Source organism: Manacus vitellinus, unplaced genomic scaffold, assembly GCF_001715985.3.
Source record: "Manacus vitellinus isolate BGI_N305 unplaced genomic scaffold, ASM171598v3 scaffold_27_pilon, whole genome shotgun sequence".
Taxonomy (NCBI): domain Eukaryota; kingdom Metazoa; phylum Chordata; class Aves; order Passeriformes; family Pipridae; genus Manacus; species Manacus vitellinus.
In genome coordinates this window covers 2914639-2932715 of record NW_021940039.1, presented here as the reverse complement: position 1 = coordinate 2932715, position 18077 = coordinate 2914639, and the positions used below count along the sequence as shown (strand labels likewise).

General features: G+C 56.3%; 1 protein-coding gene across 1 annotated transcript; it reads right to left on the bottom strand.

Moving 5' to 3' along the window:
* Positions 1-75: 75 nt before the first annotated feature.
* On the bottom strand, positions 76-6693 carry DIPK1B (divergent protein kinase domain 1B). The gene is made up of 5 exons (XM_018074409.2): positions 6473-6693; positions 3898-4032; positions 2209-2316; positions 1853-2029; positions 76-1301 (listed from the first exon to the last, which is right to left on the bottom strand). The coding sequence occupies exons 1-5, from the start codon at positions 6533-6535 to the stop codon at positions 489-491; spliced, it is 1296 nt and encodes a 431-aa protein (XP_017929898.1). The 5' UTR covers positions 6536-6693; the 3' UTR covers positions 76-488.
* Between the last annotated feature and the right edge of the window lie 11384 nt (positions 6694-18077).

Genomic DNA, 18077 nt, shown 5'->3' with positions numbered 1-18077 from the left:
CTTTTCCTCCTTTTTAGATCACAAACAAGCTGGTACTTAACAGGCTGCTGTTTCACTATTGATGTACTGGTGTGATTCACGTAAAAGCTGTTTATTTACATCAGAGACGTTCATCAAAAGAAGATGTGACAAGTACAGCATGAATGATTCATTCCCATCACTCTGCTCTGCTTTCCTGTTAATCAAGAAACACTTAGATGCATCCAGCTGGGCTCCGCTTCCTTATCCCTTTCCATGTCATCTTCCTCCCCCAAGCCTGTCCAGCCTGGTGTCCCAGCTCTGCAGACACTCCTGCTGACTGATCCATGATCCTGCTGGGCGGTGGAAGTCATGAAGCTTGGTTTTCCATGGAGAAGGGGCTGCAGCTCTGCTGAACTCCCTGTGCAGGGTGTATTTTACCTGTGGGGAAGATGGAGAAACAGGCCTTCAGCCCTTAGACTTGACTCCGAGGTGGCAGATCCTAAACTCCAGGGCCATGCTTCCCCCCGTTAGGAATATTTGGTGTTGGAAATCTTCTTCCAGAGCAAGGTCTTGAGGTTGTTGAGCACGAGGGAGTGGTGCACCTCCATCTGGCTGGCCAGGCCGCTGAGGGTCATGCAAGTTCGGAGCTGCTTCTGCAGCTCGTCCTTCAGCTCCAGCGGCGCCCCGTACAGCAAGTAGTCCTGCAGCAACCCGCACACCTTGGCCAGGTTGGGCTGCACCATGTCGCCCTTGCACTGCTTCAGCAGCTTGTCGCAGGCCGCCGTGCAGTCCCGCCCGTAGGTGCAGTCCACGTTCTGCTCACAGTGACGCCCCTTGAGGAACCCCCTGACTGTCGCCTCCGTCGCCACCTTCCTCAGGTCGACCATCTTGAAGTCGAACTTGTCGTTGTAGCCCACGTTCCTGAAGCCCGTCTCGCAGATGTAGAAGCTCCCGTAGGTGCCGTGGAAAATCTCCTCCACGAACTCCAGGAGGCCGATGGCGATCTTGGCGCGCCGGGGCCACGCCGGCGCGAACCACTGGTGGAGGAGCTGGTGGGCGACGGAAGGCAGCAGCGACTGGAGGAAGGGGGGGACATCCAGCCCGTAGAGGGAGGTGTGGGGGATCTTCTCGGTGACGTAGAGGTCCCCACAGTGCCCCAGCAGCTTGGCAGTGTGCTCCTTCTCGTGCAGGGAGAACATGAGAAGGAACTCATTGAGCTGCAGCAGCGCCCAGATGGATTTGGCCTCGGCCAGAGACACTTTCCCGTCACGGTTCACGTCGGCCATGGCGATGATCCGGCTCACCAGGGCTGGGAGGGATGGCTGATCTCCCAGCTTGGACTGCAAATGGGACAAGAGGTGGCATCAGACCCCCAGAGCTCTCTGTGTTTGAGTGTCAAAAACCGAACTGGGAGTGCGAAGACCTGATCTGGGGAGAGGAGGAAACAGCGCCACGCTCCAGAAGATCTGATGCCACAATATTGTGTGGAGAGATTCAGCTCCAGCAGAATGTTACCAGCCTCAGGGCTCCAGACAGGAGCATGGCTTTGGGAGCAAAGGCCAGGCACCACTGCTGACCCAGAAGTCCCACACAGGGGCCACCATGGGCTTGTGAATCAGCTCTGCCCAGCACAGATGCCACCCAGAGCCAAGGCACAGAAGCCTCCAGGGCTGCTGCTACTCAAATATCACCAATAAGAGTTCCTGGGAGAAAATGGAGGTTTTCCTCCACTAATCCAGTATGTGGCAGGGAGCACCCAGCCCAGCACCCAGCAGTGGGTGGAGGAGTGTGGGCCAGAGGAGATCTCATTCGAGGGAAAGACACAATTAGTCTTCCCAACTTGTAGGTGGCATCCTGGGCCTGTGGGATCCCACAAGACCCTTGCACTGACCTTGAGGAAGTTGAGGAGCATTTCTTTGAACTCATCCATGGACGTCCCCCGTGTGGGTTTGTCGAAGAGCACCACGTCCCTCCTGGGCACAGAGTCTGGGCGGCTGTCTGCCCTCAGCGCTTCTCCAATGCCACATTTGATGATCACCTCCCTGTCCCTCCAGAGCCCGCTGTAAACCTGCAGCACAGGGGACGGGACAGGGTGAGGTGAGAGGAGAACAGCAAGTGCAAAAAAACCCCCGGAGCTGGGTTCTGGTTTGGTTGAGGACGGGAACAGGAATGGGGTGAGGAGGAGGTCTCCCAGGTTTTATGCCTGTACCCATCCCATGCCGTGTGGTGGAGGAGGCAGAGACCTACCTGCTGGGTGGGAGAGGAGGAGAGGCAGTGCTGGAAGAGGAGGCCACGTTCCTCACACAGATCCTTGCACGTGGAGCCAGAAATGATTCCTTTCTTGTACTGGTCACACTGGGGAGGGGAAGGAGAGAAAGGAGCTCAGCAGGGGCAGCTTCACATTCATCCGAAGAAGTCTGATAGATCCAAGCTTATTCCCACAGCTCATGGAGGACCCCAAGGACACAAGCTGGGGGTGCGTGACCCCCCTCAGATGCCCATGCCATGCCAGCACAGTGTGCAGGTGGTTTTGGGTGATGTCTGCACCTTGGTGGCCATTTTGGCCACTTCAGGGGGCTGGGAGGGAGAGGAGCACCTTGTGCTCAGACCTTGATCAGGGAGATGTAGTGCCAGTTGCTCAGAGTCCAGCCTCTTCCAGCACCCCTAAACTTCCTATTCCATTTTCCAAAGATGTCCCAGCCCAAAATTTCCTCAGTTCTAAGACCCAGAGAAGGGTCTGGCCCTTGGGGATGGCTCAGTTCCTTGGGCACAGTGGGGCTGGGCTGGCAGGGACCCCCTGTGCTGCTGGAGGCACCACAGGAGATTTGCTCCTGGATGCAAATCCAGGAGTTTGGGAGAGCTTCCAGGGCTGGAGGAGAGGACAGCGTGGATTTGAGGAGAATGAGGATGCAGAGGCTGAGGCTGCTCAGCAGAGCAGCAGCTCCTGCTGTGAGATGGGCTGGCCCTGGTCCAGGGGGTGGCAGGGACAGGGACAGACGGTGGCTCTGATCCTCTGGGCTGGGAGCTGGAGACATCCCTGGGCAGGAGAGGCTGCAGCACTGCAGCTCCTCAGCGAGGGCACAGCAGCCTCGGGGCTGAAAGCAGGAGCTGCAGACATTCACTGCATCTTTTCCTCCTTTTTTTTTTTTTTTCTGATGTGGATGGGAATTAACCCTTGGACCTGCTCACAGGAGACACGGCCAGACAGAGTGTCTGGAACCCCGAGCTCAGAGCAGGAATTAGCGCCCACGACCCCGTGGTCGGAGTCAGGCAGAAAATCAAATTAAACGATCTCGTCGCTGTTGTTATGGCAATTCCTGTCTCCCTCCTCTGCTGGGGGATTGACCAACGAGGCATGTTCTGACAGAGCCTGGCATCCCCCTCCTCCCCTGGGCTGGGCAGGTGACCTGCTCCCCTGCCATTGGGCCACACAAAGGGATCCCGGGGGCATCCCGCTGGGATCTGTGGGGGACAGGCTGCACCCCACTGCAAGCCTCAGGCAGGGGAAAAACACACCAAGCCAAGCTGCCACGAGGTGTCTGCTCTGGTGCTTTCCTTAGGGCACATCAGCAACTACAGAGAAGTACCCACGGACTGGCTGCTCCCCTTTTTTCTCCAGCTCTGTGGAGCCCAGGGTGGCACGATGCTGTCCCTGCCCACAGATCCTGCTCTCTGCTCACTGATGTTCCAGCTTCATCTCCACAGGCATTAATCTGCCCACGTCTGCCTGGCCTGCCCTGGCTGCTTCCCTCCGACATCTCATTACCCTGTTTCTCCCTCTCCCTGGCAGGGGAAGGTCACCTCTCCCGCCCCCGGGGACAGCACCAGGGAAGCAGCTGCCAGGAGGGCTCCCTGGCCCAGCTTTGGGGCTTGGGAGGCAGGGAATGGGGCTCCCACGGCCCTGCCCACCCCAGCACCCCAAACTGGCCCACTCACGATTATCATCCGGCAGACGTGGCCGCGGCAGAGCTCGGAGTAGGACGAGTAGTGCATGTAGGCCACCCAGCTGCCCACGAAGATGCCCAGCCACACCACCAGCAGGTACTTCACCTTGATGCCCGGGAGGCGACCCTGGAAGGGAAGGGAAAGGCTGGTGAAGGGCAGGGCTCTGCCCAGGGCAGCAGCAGCCGGACAAGGACAACTTCTGCTGTACAAACTGACCTGAGCGTTGGCGAAACCTTCAGCCTTTTTTATATATATTCATCAGCCTATTATGCAACTCCTGCTTCAAGTAGGTCACTTAAAATTCCCTAAAAGCAGGGAGATTACAGCACTGGGCTGCACGAGCTGGATGCTGTGCATCCCTGGGAGCTGCAGCCATGAACACCCGCTCTCCTGCCCTTCCCCTGTCGGGGCTGTGAGAGGCTCTGCTCCTGTTTGGGGAGACCCTTCTCAGCAGAACCCCCCTTGCAAAGCCCCACAGGCACAGGTGGCTGCCACCACCAGCTCCTGCATGGAAACAGGCAAGTGAGAGACCTGGCAGCACATGGGTGATGCTCTGTGCAAACAACTCGAGGCTCACAACGGGATTTTCTTTTCTTGGCTTTGTTTCTTCCCCCCCGACCCTGCACGAGCAGCTCTGCTGCCATCTGGCCTCCCACAACAGAGGCTTCTCACCTGCCTCATGTCACATGCTGCAGATCCCTGGCACTTCTGAAGGGCAGGGAATGAATCCTTGCATCAAACACCTCATTCCCTCTGGTTTCTACAGGTAATTCTGTAGAGAGCCAGTGGCCACCTCCAAAGCCTCCTCCCTCCTTGTGCTGGTGAGAGCACAACCTGCTGCTGGGATAGGGCTGGATCTGAGTGGGTGCAGCACCGTTACAACCTGCCAGGGATCCTTGCTTGGGTCTCATAGCCCAAACCCACTCCCACTTCCAAAACACCTCCTCCCCACCCCTCTGCAGGTTCTGCAGGGGCTCTGTCAGGGTGATGGGGCCTCCTGCCTTCCTGGCTGCAGCCACTGGCTCACCCCAGCCCTGGGAGTCCCAGGAATGAGCAGGCAAAGGTGAGAGCAGGCAGGTCTGCCTTGAGACCATGGCATTTCTCATGTTAATTGGAAACCCCAGAGTGAGAAGCGGGCAAGGGTGCCTGGTTTGCCTGTCAAGCAATGGCACCGCTAATTAATGTGAAATTTAATTAAAGAGAACCCAACCACAACCAGGACTTGGCAAAGACAAAGGATGGGTGGCTGCTCCTGTGAGCTGAGAACCAGCTCACGGCCCTGACGTCAGACACACACCCTGTGACCCCCGAGAGCCTCCCCAGCACAGCAGCCCCCCTAGAACTGCCCAAGGGTGAGTACATGACTCATCAGGCCTCCTGCCCTCAGCAGAGGGGTTCTTCCCATGGATCTCCTACTAGAGACATGTCTTGGAACAGCAAAACCCTGGAAAGGCCAGAATGTCCCTTTTTGCTTATTTCAGACTTGGAATTCATCATGTTCCTGGGGCAGGAGGGGGATCAGGACTCTGGTCTGAGCACATCATGGGGAGCACTGGCTTCATCATCCCCTAAATGGTGGAAAAATACGTGGGGGATGCATTTCAACGAGAGATGCCACTGGGCTTTGGGTGGATTTTGGATTCCGAGCTGGTGCTGAGGGCTCCTCCAGGGCCTCAGTCTCAAGACACGGGAGCTTCCCTGCCCACTGCCTGCCCTGCACCAAAGGGTGTTACCTTTTGATTGTGAGAGTTGATGTGTTTAGTTTTAGGATGACTCTGGAGGAACCTGGAAGTGACTTTGGGCAGGAGCTGACTTCAAAGGCAAAATGGATGCAGCATCACAAAATCCTGCTCCATCCCTGTGTCTCCCTGCAGCACCCTGGGAACACGGGGGTTGTTTCACAGCAGTCCCAGCTCTGCACCCACCTCCTGCCAGCACCCTCTGCCCAACGGGAACCCCCTCCTGTGTCCCCCACGTGCCCTCAGGAATAACCTCTCTGGTCCAGGACCTTTGCCAGAGTCAGGGTTTCTCATCCCACAGCTGCAGAGAAAACACCCACACCAGCATCCCTGACATCCCTGGTCCTCAGCATCTCCAGTCCCTGGAGCTCTGAGGCGGGTCTCCAGCCCCCCCGGCAGAGCGGGGATGGGAAGAGGGGTAGAAATAAAGAAAGAAAGGAAGAGAAGGAAGGAGCCATCCCTGCCGTGCTGCATCGGCGCTTCAACCACCGCTGTTGCGGGCTGCCGGATGGGCTGCCCCTGATGCTCCCAGGCTCCGGCACGGCGGAGCGCGGCGCGGGTTATGCAACGAGCTGCTGCCGCCGGTGCCGGTCCCGACCCTCCAGTGCCGGTCAGACCTCCCCGGTGCCGGATTCCCGGCTCCCCATCTCCCCGCACGCGCGGCGGTGGGACGCGGCGGAGCGTCCCTTTGTGCACGGCCGGTGCCAGGATGCGGAGACGGGCATCCCCCATCCCAGCGCATCCCCCCATCCCGGCGCATCTCCCCGGCCCGGCGCACCCCCGAGCCCGCATCCTCCATCCCGGCGCATCCCCCCTATCCCGAGTACCTGCAGGCCCTTGGAGAAGGGGCAGAACAGCACCAGATGCACCAGCCGCCGGATCCTCCGCATGCTGCGGGCCGCCCCGCGGCCGCGTGGCCTCAGGCTCCGGGGGGCATGGCCGCGCGGGCCGCGGCCCCGCCTCGCCGCCCGGGGCCGGAGGGGCCGGGGGGCCGGGATGGGGGGGCCTAGCCCGCGCCCGCCGCTCGCTCCCGCCGCAGCGCCCGGCCGCGGCCCGCGGGCTCGGCGGCTCCGCCGGCGCGGGCGGTGAGGGATGGGGGGGCGGTGCACGCAGCTCCCGCAGCCCGGGAGGCGGGGGCTCTGCCCGGCTCTGCTCGGCTCGGCTCCGCACATCAATTCCCCGCCCCACCGGCCCCCGCGGGGTCGCACCCACGCCGGTCAACCCGACCTCCGCATCTGGGGAACCACCCCCCGGGCCCATCCACCTGGGGGTCCATCCCAACAGCCCAGGGTTTCCCACCCACCCGGGGATCCCACCCCAGGCTAGGCAAGGTCCCCCAGCTGCCGTTAATGACCCTGTCGGAGGGGGTCCATGGAGATGCTGATGTGCCCCGGCCCCAAGCCCCAAGCTTTATTTAAAGCTATTTTGGGTGGCAGATTGCCAGAGCCCCCCCTGGTTACCCGCAGCTCGGCTCGGGGGCTGCATCCCCTCGAGGCTGAGACCTGCCATCATCCCTGCTCCTTTGACTCCCCACTGTTTCCCTTCTCCATCCCAAAGCCCAGCAGCAGCACTGGTTGCCCTCCCTGTTTGCATTGCGGCTCGGCAGGGAAACCTCGGGCAAGACAGGGGCTGCTTTGTGTCAGACACTGACAGACAGGCCAGGGACAGCCTTGTCCAGGTGTACACAGGCAAGCAAGGGGGACAGGGAGACAAAAATATGATGGAAATTGGTCCTGGAAGGTCATCGTTAAGATAATTCTTTGCTTGCTATTACATCTCCATATTATCGAGTTGTCCCCTTTTCACGGTTCAGATTGCTCCCTCCTCTTGCATTTGGCTCAAAATGACCTTTAAAAACAAGCTGGTCACTCCATACCCAGATCCTCACTCAGTGTGTGTGTCAAGCTCACTACTCAGTGTCAAGCAAAAGCCTTTGCTGGTCTAATCCAAATAGCGGTGATAAATAACAAGCATCACACAAAACTGGCTGAAACCCCCAAATCCTGCAGTGTGTTTGCTGTCTGCTTTTAACCCTGAGATCATCCCACTGCTCCTGTGCTGTGAGAAGCCCTTGCAATGTCCAGACCTCCACGTGAGCTGACATTGCCCACGGCGCTGCTGCATTGACGGGGCCGGTGAACATCGCCTTGGCCACTCACAGCTCCCACCCATGCAGGTTTTAACATCCCACTGAATCCAGGGTGGTTCTCTGGAACTTCTACAGCTTATTTTTAGTTTTAATTAATGCAGTAAGAGAGAAAACCTCTGGGATTTATTCTTATTTTTCGTTGTGGGGTTGGAAAACAGCAGGGACAGGAAGGTGCATCGCTGGGTGCCCGGTAGCTGAGCCAGCTGTGAGGATGAGGAGGGTCTCAGTGCTGTGATATGCTGCTTTCCTGCACAGCTACAGGGCAACAGTTCTTCTCAAGCACCAATAAATTCCTTATTTTCCTCCCAGCCTGAAGATGTTTTCATGCTCACCCAAGCATTCCTCAAAGGGATTTCTCTCCCACCACCCTCGGTGCCATCTCGGGAGGCTGAGCAGTGGAAGCAGCTCTCCTGCCCTGCCCACCCCGGGCTCCTCACCTCCACCCCAACTCCTGCCTGCCCATCCTCATCACAGAGCTGCCTGTTGGGATCTGTCCTGCCTGCAGTGATGTCCCCTCTGTGCCATGGCCTGGGCTTCCCAGCACCCCGTGCTCCCTGCTCACCCTCCTGCCGCAGCTCCCCGTGCCTTGATCCCTGATTTTGGGGGTCACGTGTGGCACACACAGGTGGGATGAAACCCTCGATGCAGATGAGAATTACAGACCTGGGCCAAAGCTGAGGGAGGCTTGAAATCCAGGGATCTCTGCCATGGGGCTCTGCAACACTCAGAGGTGGATTGTCCAGCGAATCTAATTAGGAATGAGCAGACCTTCTCAAGCTGTAATATGCCAAGTAATTAAGTGATTAGTATTGATTGTTAGAATGCCTAATAAGCAGTTATCACTGAATGATTAATTAATCCAATCAAAAGAGTAATAACAATTCTGCAGGTGTGATTCTATCTTATATTCAGCGTGCAAGGGAAAAGAGATCTTTCCCCGCTGTTCCTGTCTCTTGTTTCTATCCCAGGCACCCGGCACCAGGGATGCTCCTACTCCCTCAGCTTGGGCTGCCCCTGTGCAAGGGATCTCTCCCCTTCCCAAAAATCCCCTGGCATTGCCAGGATGGGCTCCCAGCAGCAGGCAGGCACTCAGAGCTGAGCTGTGCAGCTCGGAAGTGGGGAAGGGGGTCCCCCAGGCAGCATCCGGAAGATGCCGAAAGCAGTCCATGATGATCTCTTCCCTGGGGATTCTTTCACTCGCTCCCTTGATTAAGTCGCTTCAGTTTCTCCTGGTCAAAGCCCTGCTAATCCCAGCTAAGCCCGCAGTGTGCCGCACGCTGGCCTCTGATCACTTCCCAGCCAGGCGGTGGCTCTGCGGGCACGTCCCCAAGAGCGCTGTGCCCTCGGGACATGGGAGCTCCCAGGGCAGCCGCAGCCCTGAGCGGTCATTTGCTGGCCCATAATATTTGCCTGATCAAATGAGAACGGATAAATTATCAGCCAGCTAGTGCTAACAGCAGCGTGGAGCAAGGACGCCCCAGACATCCACCTCCGCATCCCCTCCAGAGCACCCGCCTTCCTGCGGGTGGGATGTCGGGGTTGGGTGACAGCTGGGGACAGCACAGCCCAATGCCATCGCCTGCAGTGCCCAGAGCCACTGCTTGGCAGGGGGTGCAGGACCCAGAACCAAAAGAGGGGCACACGCTCTCCCCTCTCCAAGCGGTGCCAGCAGGATCAGCCCTATGGCCACAAACCAGGGGGATTTGAGTCCTGGGGAGCTGTGCATTCCCAGGCGCTGCCTCAGCCCCGGTGATGATGGATCCAGGCTCTAATGCTCTTTTCTGTGCATCCTTTAAGGATTTGAGGCTTCCTGCGTGGCATCCACAGCTGGCTCCGCGCAGCCCGTCAGCTGCCTCTGCTGCCTGCCGGGCGCTGCCGGGCTGAGCGCAGCGGTTATAATTAGAAATGCTAATCAGCTCTTGTGTTTCTGGCTTGACAGCCCTGCCACCCCCAGCACAATCTTCCCTCCAATCTGTCCTGTGCTCGCCCCCTCTGCTTCCTCTCCAAATCCCTGCTACTTGTAATTAAGCACCGTGGAATTAGCGGAGGCCAAAAGCTGGGGCTGCTGGGGCTCGCTGGGCGCTTTGGGCAGGGTGTGCAGCCCCCACAGAGCTCGTGGGTTGAGGGGGTCCAGCCTCCATTCACCACCATCCCCTTGGGCTGGGGACAGGGAAGGCCCTGCACCTGAACCATGGGATGGAAGAGGGGGAGCCCAAGGGCTTTGCTGCCAGCAGTGCCAGGGTTAAAGGCAAAGGGTGGTGGCTGTGGCCCGGAGCCCTGTGGCTCTGCCAGCCCAGTGGCTCTGGAAGGGATTCTCATTGGGATTTCTGTCATGTGCCAACTGTGGGCACTTCCCAGCCAAGGAGGAAAAGGAGCTCAGAGAAGGAGGCTGAGCAAACAGATCCCCGGATTAGCTGGTTACGGAGTTATTCATCATCACAGAGTGCACTGGGAGACACAACCCAGGGCATTCCTCCATCACTGGTGGCCACAGACAGCCCCTGGCAACCCCCAGCCCCTCCACACCACACCCTGAGGCAAAGCACTCCTGCTGCTGTGAGAGCCAGGACACGGCTTTCGCCCAGAGCATTTGGCTTCCAAAGTCAGGCTTGGCCAGGAGGACATTCCTTGGAACAGGCACAGGGCTCAGCTGGCCTTGGAGGAGACTGAGATGCACAGGTGGGACGAGCAGCTCTGGACACCATGTGCGGACACACAGGCCACTGTTCTCAGAGAGGGACGGCATCCAAACACGGGCTGGCTTAATGCCAGCAGCTCAACATTCCTCTCCCCGGAAAACATAGGCTGTGGCATCACAGCATGGCACAGGCCAGGCAAATGCTGGTGGTCCCTCACCCCACAGATGCCATTCAGATGCTCACAGACACCTCTGAAGCCTCCTGGGGTCGTGCCCAGGGTGCTGATGTGTTAAGAAGGGTTGGGTTTTCCCAACTGACATCTGAACCGCATCAAGTAACCCACAGCATCGGGACAACACAGCTGCACCAACATGGAGCAGGAAATGAATTTTATCTGGAGCCACAGCCCACATACCCACCTGAGATATCAGAGCATCTCTAAGTTGTCCTGTTCTGGGAGAAAACACACACAACTCTTGGGTTTTTAAGTCAGCCTTCATCTTCCAGGTGCTCCCTGTTTATCAGCCTCAGTGCAGGAGAGAGGCTGCAGTTTGGAGGGTTGGTGTGCAAAAGGTTTTCAAGAAGACAGTGGCTGTCTGAGGAAGGAGAACCCCCCTCACCTCCTCTGCCCAGGACCCCCACGTGTGGCTTCACTTGGGACACACATCTGCTGGCTGCAGCATACCTTCAGTGTGTGAAGCAACAAAGGGCTCCCCCTCCTCCTCACACACCGAGCACTTCGATTTCTGGAGAAAAGCAAATAAAAGAAATGAAGATGCATCACAAAAAGGGAGCAGGAGGGACAGGGCATGGTGGCTCTGATGATGATGCACTTGTGAAAAGGCACCAGCAGCACAGGCAGCTGACTGGGAAAGCTCTGGGCAGAAGTCGGATTGGATTTGTCATGACTAATTGACTCCCTCCAGCACTGTGGTACAAGTTTCACGCTTCGCATGAGCAGGGTCCCGAGCAGCCAGGAATTAATGAGGGGCTGACCCTGCCTGCGCAGCCACTTGAGTTCTTCCAGTGCAGACAGCTGGCTTAAGAGGGCCCTTTATTCTTTACATATCAGATCAATTGGGAGAGTTATAATCTAGTCCTGGTGAAAGCTTGGAGTCAGACTTTATTGCCCAACCAGCTCAAGGAGAGAAAAAGCAAGCAAAAGGAAGAGGTCATGCTGAACTATCGATCGTGCAGGTGGTGGGGCTGCTCCTGGGACGGCCTCTGAAGAGCTTACCAGGACAGTTTGCCTCTATCTCCTGCTAATGCTGCTCCATTGATCTTCCATGACAGGCGGCAACTACAAGAGTTTTTTAGCCGGAGTCATTAAGAGGCATTAATCAATAATGCAGGAAACAGAAAGAGAGAAACTGTTTGTTTCATGGAGACATATTCCCCACGTGGATTTTAGATTTTAGCCCGCTGAGGTGAGCGTGGTTTATTTCTAGGGAGTTCTGCCAAGAAAAGGATTCACCTTGTGCTGGACTGTGGCACTTGGAGGAGGTCCTGAGCCAGTTGCAACACACTGACAGCTCTGGCCAGGCTGTAGAATGAGATGGGAGTAGCTGTGGAGTTTGTGGCATCCAATTCCAGGTACCTCAGCACCACAAGTCACCCAGACCCTCTGTTCACACAGAGGTACTCCTGGAAGAACTAGGTACTGATTTCAGAGCTGGGTGCTGGTTTCACGTTGTGCATCTACTAAACAAAGCTGCTGCCTGGCAGTGGTGCAACAGGTCCCAGCAGCCTGCTCAGCGATCCAGCCCTGTGTGAGCTCAGCCTCAGCTCAGTGGCTCAGCCCACGGCTGAGTTCATTCCTGTGGCAAGACTGGAGTTGCTCACAAGAGAAACGGTCTTTGTGCTGAAAGCACCCCGGGCTGCTCCGCTCCCTCCCGCCCTTCCCAATGGTGTCAGTACATTTCCATTGCTCTGTGGTGGCAACACCCCTTTTAATTCTCCAACAGCTCCTGTGTTGTCCAGCAACAGCAACTGTCTGTGCAGGTAGAGGAGCCCATTTTCCCTGGGAGAGGCAGAGAAGGGGGATGGAGACGTGCTCCAGGAGCAGGAGGATGGAATCACCTTCAAAGGTGACTGAGAAGAGAGCTGGCAGTACTGGCATCAGCAGAGCAAACCATGGTCCCTGGGCAATCTCAAGCTCGGGAGCTGCTGTGGCTTCCCATGGCTGAACTCAGCCCCAGGAGCTGCCCTGTGATGCAGAAGCTGAGCCAAGGTTTAATTGCACTCACGGACTTAGCCCAAAGGCCCTTTAGTCCTGCTGTGTGCCACGGTGCTGGCACACCCTGTGGCACCGTGCCAGTAGGTCTGGCAACCTGGTAATGCCATGCTCAGCACCTGCTGCTGGGAGCACAGGGAGAGAGCACAGCTCAGCTAATAGGGCCTGCAAAGAGCAGGTACCAAGTGATGCTTCAGAGTAAGGGAAATGTCTTTTAGGAGGTAGGGATGGAGATCCCGATGGACATCAGTGTCCTATTCCTCTCCAGACACAGTCACAGCCCTGAAAACACAAACACAGAGCTCAGCACCATCACTGGAATCCAGCCCAGGTGGGACATGTCACGCTGCTGCTGACTTGAGATGAGAGACTCTGCCATGGGAGATGCAGCAAACCCCTCTCCAGTCCCAGGCTACCCATCAAGAGAAGCCCTTGGCTAATGGCTCTGCCTTCCCTGCTCAGTCTGTCAAGTCTCCAGGTCATCCACCCAGTCCCTTCCACCGACACAAAATCCATCAGAAACAATTTGATTTCCTTAATTTAACACATGACATTTAGGAAAAAGCCTAATCCTATTGCAACTTGGAAAATAAAGTGATTTCAGCTTTCCATCCTTTGGGCTGAAGGAGCTCAGGTGCTGCAGCCAGATGCTGTATCAGGGGCCATGTTCTGTGCCAAGGACACTCTCCTTTCATTCAGAGCCTCTCCTGGGGCGTATGGTGCAGAGAACATCAGGTGCAGGGGGATTTCCAGCCTGTGGGTACAAATGCAAATGCAACAGTAAGATCTTGCAGTCTCATGTTTTTGCTAGCTCCTGTTTTTGTCAAAGTCTGCCAGGAGGAAAAAATAAAAGCCAGTGCTGGGGGGCATGGTGGGGTGTAAGCCCCAGCAGCAGTCCTTGACTGATGTGCACTGACTCTGCCTGACAGCCCTGGCACTCCATGGGATTGCTGCTGCGGCATTCCTCATGGACAAGGATCATGCCAAATCAGCCTTGTGCCCTGCGTGGATTTAAATCCTTGTTTGAGTCTTTCAAGGTAGAGGTAAGACAAGCCCCGAGAAAGCATTCTCTGCAGAATGGTGTTAGGTGTGTGAGGAGTGGCAGGGCTGGGAGTCCCACAGCACCTGCAGAGCACAGGCTGTGTGGGGCCCAAAACCTGCCAAGGGCTCCAGTTCCACAGAGATGGTACCATAAACCCACAACTGGCTGGCGTGAACATCCCACATAAAACGTCATTACTTTCTCAGTAGAGTTACTTGCAGGTGAGTAAAGGTTACAGGAAGGAAGGTTCAGATTATCTAATAGCCTTTTAAAATGTGTTTCTCACTTAATTGCACGTTCCCAGAGTCAAAGTCCCTCAGGCTCTTTGTATTTCCAGTGGCCAGTGGAGGCTGTGCACCAGGCAGTTTAGCAATCTCATGCTCCTGGCTCTTGTGCAAGCCTGTTGCTCTGTCCTGTGGGTAACTGCAGCACTCACATTCAAACCACGCTGAGTCACCAGCCCGGTTCCTCCCTGACTGTTTACTCTGTTGTCACAAGAGCACTGACGTGTTATTGCTGGGGAGCCCAGCAACTACAGGCAGTGTGGCCATGGAGCAGCAGGAGCCAACACAGAGGCTGGGCTGGGGGTCAGTCCGAAGCTCTGCCTGTGCAAGCGTGGGCTCAGCCGTGGGCTTCTACGCCACCCACATGAGGAGCAGCAGGAGGGTTTCACCTCCTATGTGCTGGTGCTCTTCTAGGCTGAAACAACTGAGAGGGAAATGGGGTTCACCCACATCCTTTGCACAAACTGCTCTTAGCCAGCACACTCTCTGCAAGCAGCCTGCAGTGTCCCTCTCCAGGCCAGCACAGCACAGGGCAGACCTCTTTGCTGTCTTTGCCAGAGCAACACTTCCAGAAAAGGTTTCAGTGATGCCATCCCACTGGTGCCAGCCCTTGAGGCAGCCTTGCTTATGGATGCAAAGATGGTCCAAATTCCCAGTTTGTAGCCCTGCCCATGTGGGAGCAATGTAGCAGCATAACTTTGTCTGTATCATGATGCTGGGATGTTCTGTGCAGCCTGAGCTACACAGGGATGAGACACAGAGATGCCAGACTCTGACATGTCTCTCAAAGCCAGCTGCTAGTTGAGACAGGTAAAGAGGGAAGAGGATGGATGGGTAGACTGACAGAGGTCTGGAAGAAGTTACAGCAGATGTGTGGATCATCTTTCTGCCCCCAAGGCCCCGCCCTGAAGCACCCAGCAGCAGGGGTTGGTGCCGAGGAGCTTCCCGTGAGGGCTCCGCAGCCACGCACATGCGTGCCACGGCCAGGCCCAGAAGGAGGATGTTTGGCTGGTTGTTTCCTCCTCCCTTCTCTTTAAGGTCACCAAACCCAGCTGCTGCTTTCAACACACGTCCCTTGGCAGGAGGCAAAGAGGCCGACGGGTAGAGCTGCCAAAGGGCAGAGGCAAGGTGAGGCAGCAGGAGCAAGATGCTGCTCTGCACACAGATCCAACCTTCCTTCAGCACAGCCAGTGCCCCTGGAGGGTCCTACTGAGCACCCACCCCCCTGGCCTTGAGCCTCCTGCTACTCTACAACCTGCTGAGCCCTGTGCACTGACGCCAGGCGATGAACACATCTTCCTTCCTACCCCTCTGAGTGCTTTCCCTCTCTTCCCTTCTCCGCTCATCTCCTCCCTGCATGCGTGGGACATGTTCTCCCTGCCTCTATTTCTTTTCCAGTCAGAAGCTAGTCATCCACAGTGAGGTCACATGTTGTTTCCAAGGGAAGCAATAAGTTTAGACAAATAAAAGATAAAGAATAACACAGCCAGATTTTTATAAGACATCAGAAAACTATGGCCAAGGGTAACACTTTTAGTTTCATGGCTCTCCACAGACCAAGGCAGAGAAATCCTACTGTGATGCTGTGTGGACCCTTCTGCTTGGCACTTGGTGGATTCTTGCTTGTGCCAGGGATTCTGGACCCTGCTCAGCTACACTACCTGCAGGGTACACTTCCATCACATCTAAATAATCCAGTCAGTAGCTTAAATATGCAAAACACACAGCGCAGTCTAGTAAACTGGTTTTTTTAAAGAATTTGGAACTGCTTCATCCTGGCTGCTGAAGCTTGGGAGGGCAGGGAGGGGGTCACCTTTGCCTCTGTCCCAAAACAGCCGCGTTTCGGGGGCTTTGAGGTGATCCCTGCTGCGTTCCACAGCGCACTGAGGCTCAGGGGCCTCTTCCATCAGGCAGTTTGTTATGACAATGTTAACGCACAGGCTGTCGTCATCTGGCAGCACAACCGCCTGCCTTATGAAATAACTCAGCGTGACAGCTCTGCTTGCTAGCGGGCAGGCCCATGTCTGGCTTCTAATCTGGCATCAGAAAGCTCTCCCCTTCCTTGAGCTACAGACTGATATCAAACGTTTCATTTGCATTACTCCAGCTAATCTGCTGGAGAGCGTGGGGAGAAGGGAATGGCAGCCAAGCTCCTTCAGGAGCCCACACGTGAAGCGTCGCGCCACTGCCATCCCCACCACGCCGTATCTGTTGATGCCTTTTGCCGCCGGCACCGCGGCCGCGCCGGGATTTACATTTCAGATTCTCAACGTCAGCCAGCGTTCGTGAGCTCTGCGGATCGACTCGCACGATGCCCCGGTGACAGATCACCAGTGACTTTCTTCCCATGTCAACGAAAGCACAAACGTCATGAGGACAACGCAGAATCGCTCGGGGCCCGGCGTCTGCTCAGCTGCAAAGGTCTCGGTGACTTCCCAGGCATATGCTGGGTGCTGGAGCTCTCTGAACAGTCTGTACGACACAGGCCGGAGGGATTAATCTAATGCTGTGTCGAGATGCTAATACAATAAGGGTTCTTTGTGGCATTTGCTGGAATCATGAGACCAGCTCTGAGATGTCATTGCCTGGCAGTCATAGGGAGTGCTGGCCTGGAGCTCTCTGGAGAGAAGGAGGTTGTCTCCTGCTTCAAGCCCTAAAGCTGCTGCAGGGCAGTGAAAGTGCAGTGAGCCCTCCCTGTTCCAGTGACAGCTTGTTTGGGAACAGCACACAACCTCTGTTGGTGAATCCAAGGAGAGCTGAGGGAACAAGGGTTATTTTAAAAGGGACAACACTTTTCCTTGATTTTTCCTGGAGCAGCAAGGCTGTGGATGCCAAGAGGGTGATCAGAGCTGCAGGGTCACATCTCATCCCAGTGGAGTCTCCACCACCCACGGGACTGGGGTTTTGCTATAAAAAGTGTTGCAAAACCTGCCAAGGCCAGTGAATGGTTTGTGTCAGTTCCAGCAGATGCTTTCATCTCCTCTGCCAGCTTCACACCCACAGAGCTGCTGGGCCTGATCCTGCCCTACCTCCAGTGCCAACAGGGAAAGCTCCATCCCACTCAGCACATTTGTGCTACTAAAAAAGAAGCATCAAGCACCAGTAGAGAAGGTGGGCAAGATGAGGGGCAGGGAGATGTGGCCAGGGGGGATCTGTCACCAAAATTCTCAGCTGACTCATGTTGATCTGTGAATTTTCATGACAGGCCCAAAGACCCCACACCATGTCAGGACAGGATCCAAAGACCTCACACAGCACCACAAGGGACCCTCAAAGAGCCCATGTGGCACTATGAGGGAACTGAAGGCCCTACATGGCCTTGAAAGGACCCAAGGTCCTCCTCACCATGCCAAGAGGGACCAACTATTATAACCCCATTATTCAGCCTGTGGAGAATGGAAGACTGAGGAGACCTTACAGCACTTTCCAGTACTTAAAGGAGCTAAAAGAAAGCTGGAGAGGGAATCTGGATATGGGTGTGCAGTGATAGAACGAGGGGGGATGGCTTTAGACAGTAAAAGGGTAGATTTACACTAGATACTATGAAGAAATTCTTTACTGTGAGGGTGTTGAGGCCCTGGAACAGGTTTCCCAGAGAACCTGTGGCTGCCTCATCCCTGGAAGTGTTCAAGACCAGGTTGGACGAATCTTGGAGCAACATGGTCCAGTGGAAGGTGTCCCTGCTCGTGGGCAGGGGCTTAGAATGAGATGATCTTTGAAGTCCCTTCCAACCCATCATGAGGGTCCCAAATTCCCACAGGGCTCCATGAGGGACCAAACTTCCTCCTCGCCCTGCCATGGGCCACTCGGACCCACACAGCACCACGACGGGACCCCTTTCCGTGCGGGACATTCCCTGAGCACCCACCACACCGTGGGGCACCCGAGACCTGCACAGCACCATGAGGGGACCCCCCACTCCATAAGGGACCTTCCCTGCCCATGAGGGAGCCCCTCTCCATGAGGGACAATCCCTGAGTGCCCACCGTGCCATGGGGCACCCAGACCGGCACAGCACCACGAGGGAACCCCCCTCCAAGAGGGACCTTCCCTGACCACGAAGGCACCCCGCTCCAAGAGAGACC

Excerpts from the sequence above, each read along its gene's own strand:
- DIPK1B (XM_018074409.2), bottom strand. The coding sequence starts at position 6,535 with ATGCGGAGGATCCGGCGGCTGGTGCATCTGGTGCTGTTCTGCCCCTTC. Across the intron at positions 2,317-3,897 it reads ACGTCTGCCGGATGATAATC|TGTGACCAGTACAAGAAAGG; the intron begins GTGAGTGGGCCA and ends TCCCCTCCCCAG. Across the intron at positions 2,030-2,208 it reads CCTCCTCTCCCACCCAGCAG|GTTTACAGCGGGCTCTGGAG; the intron begins GTAGGTCTCTGC and ends CCTGTGCTGCAG.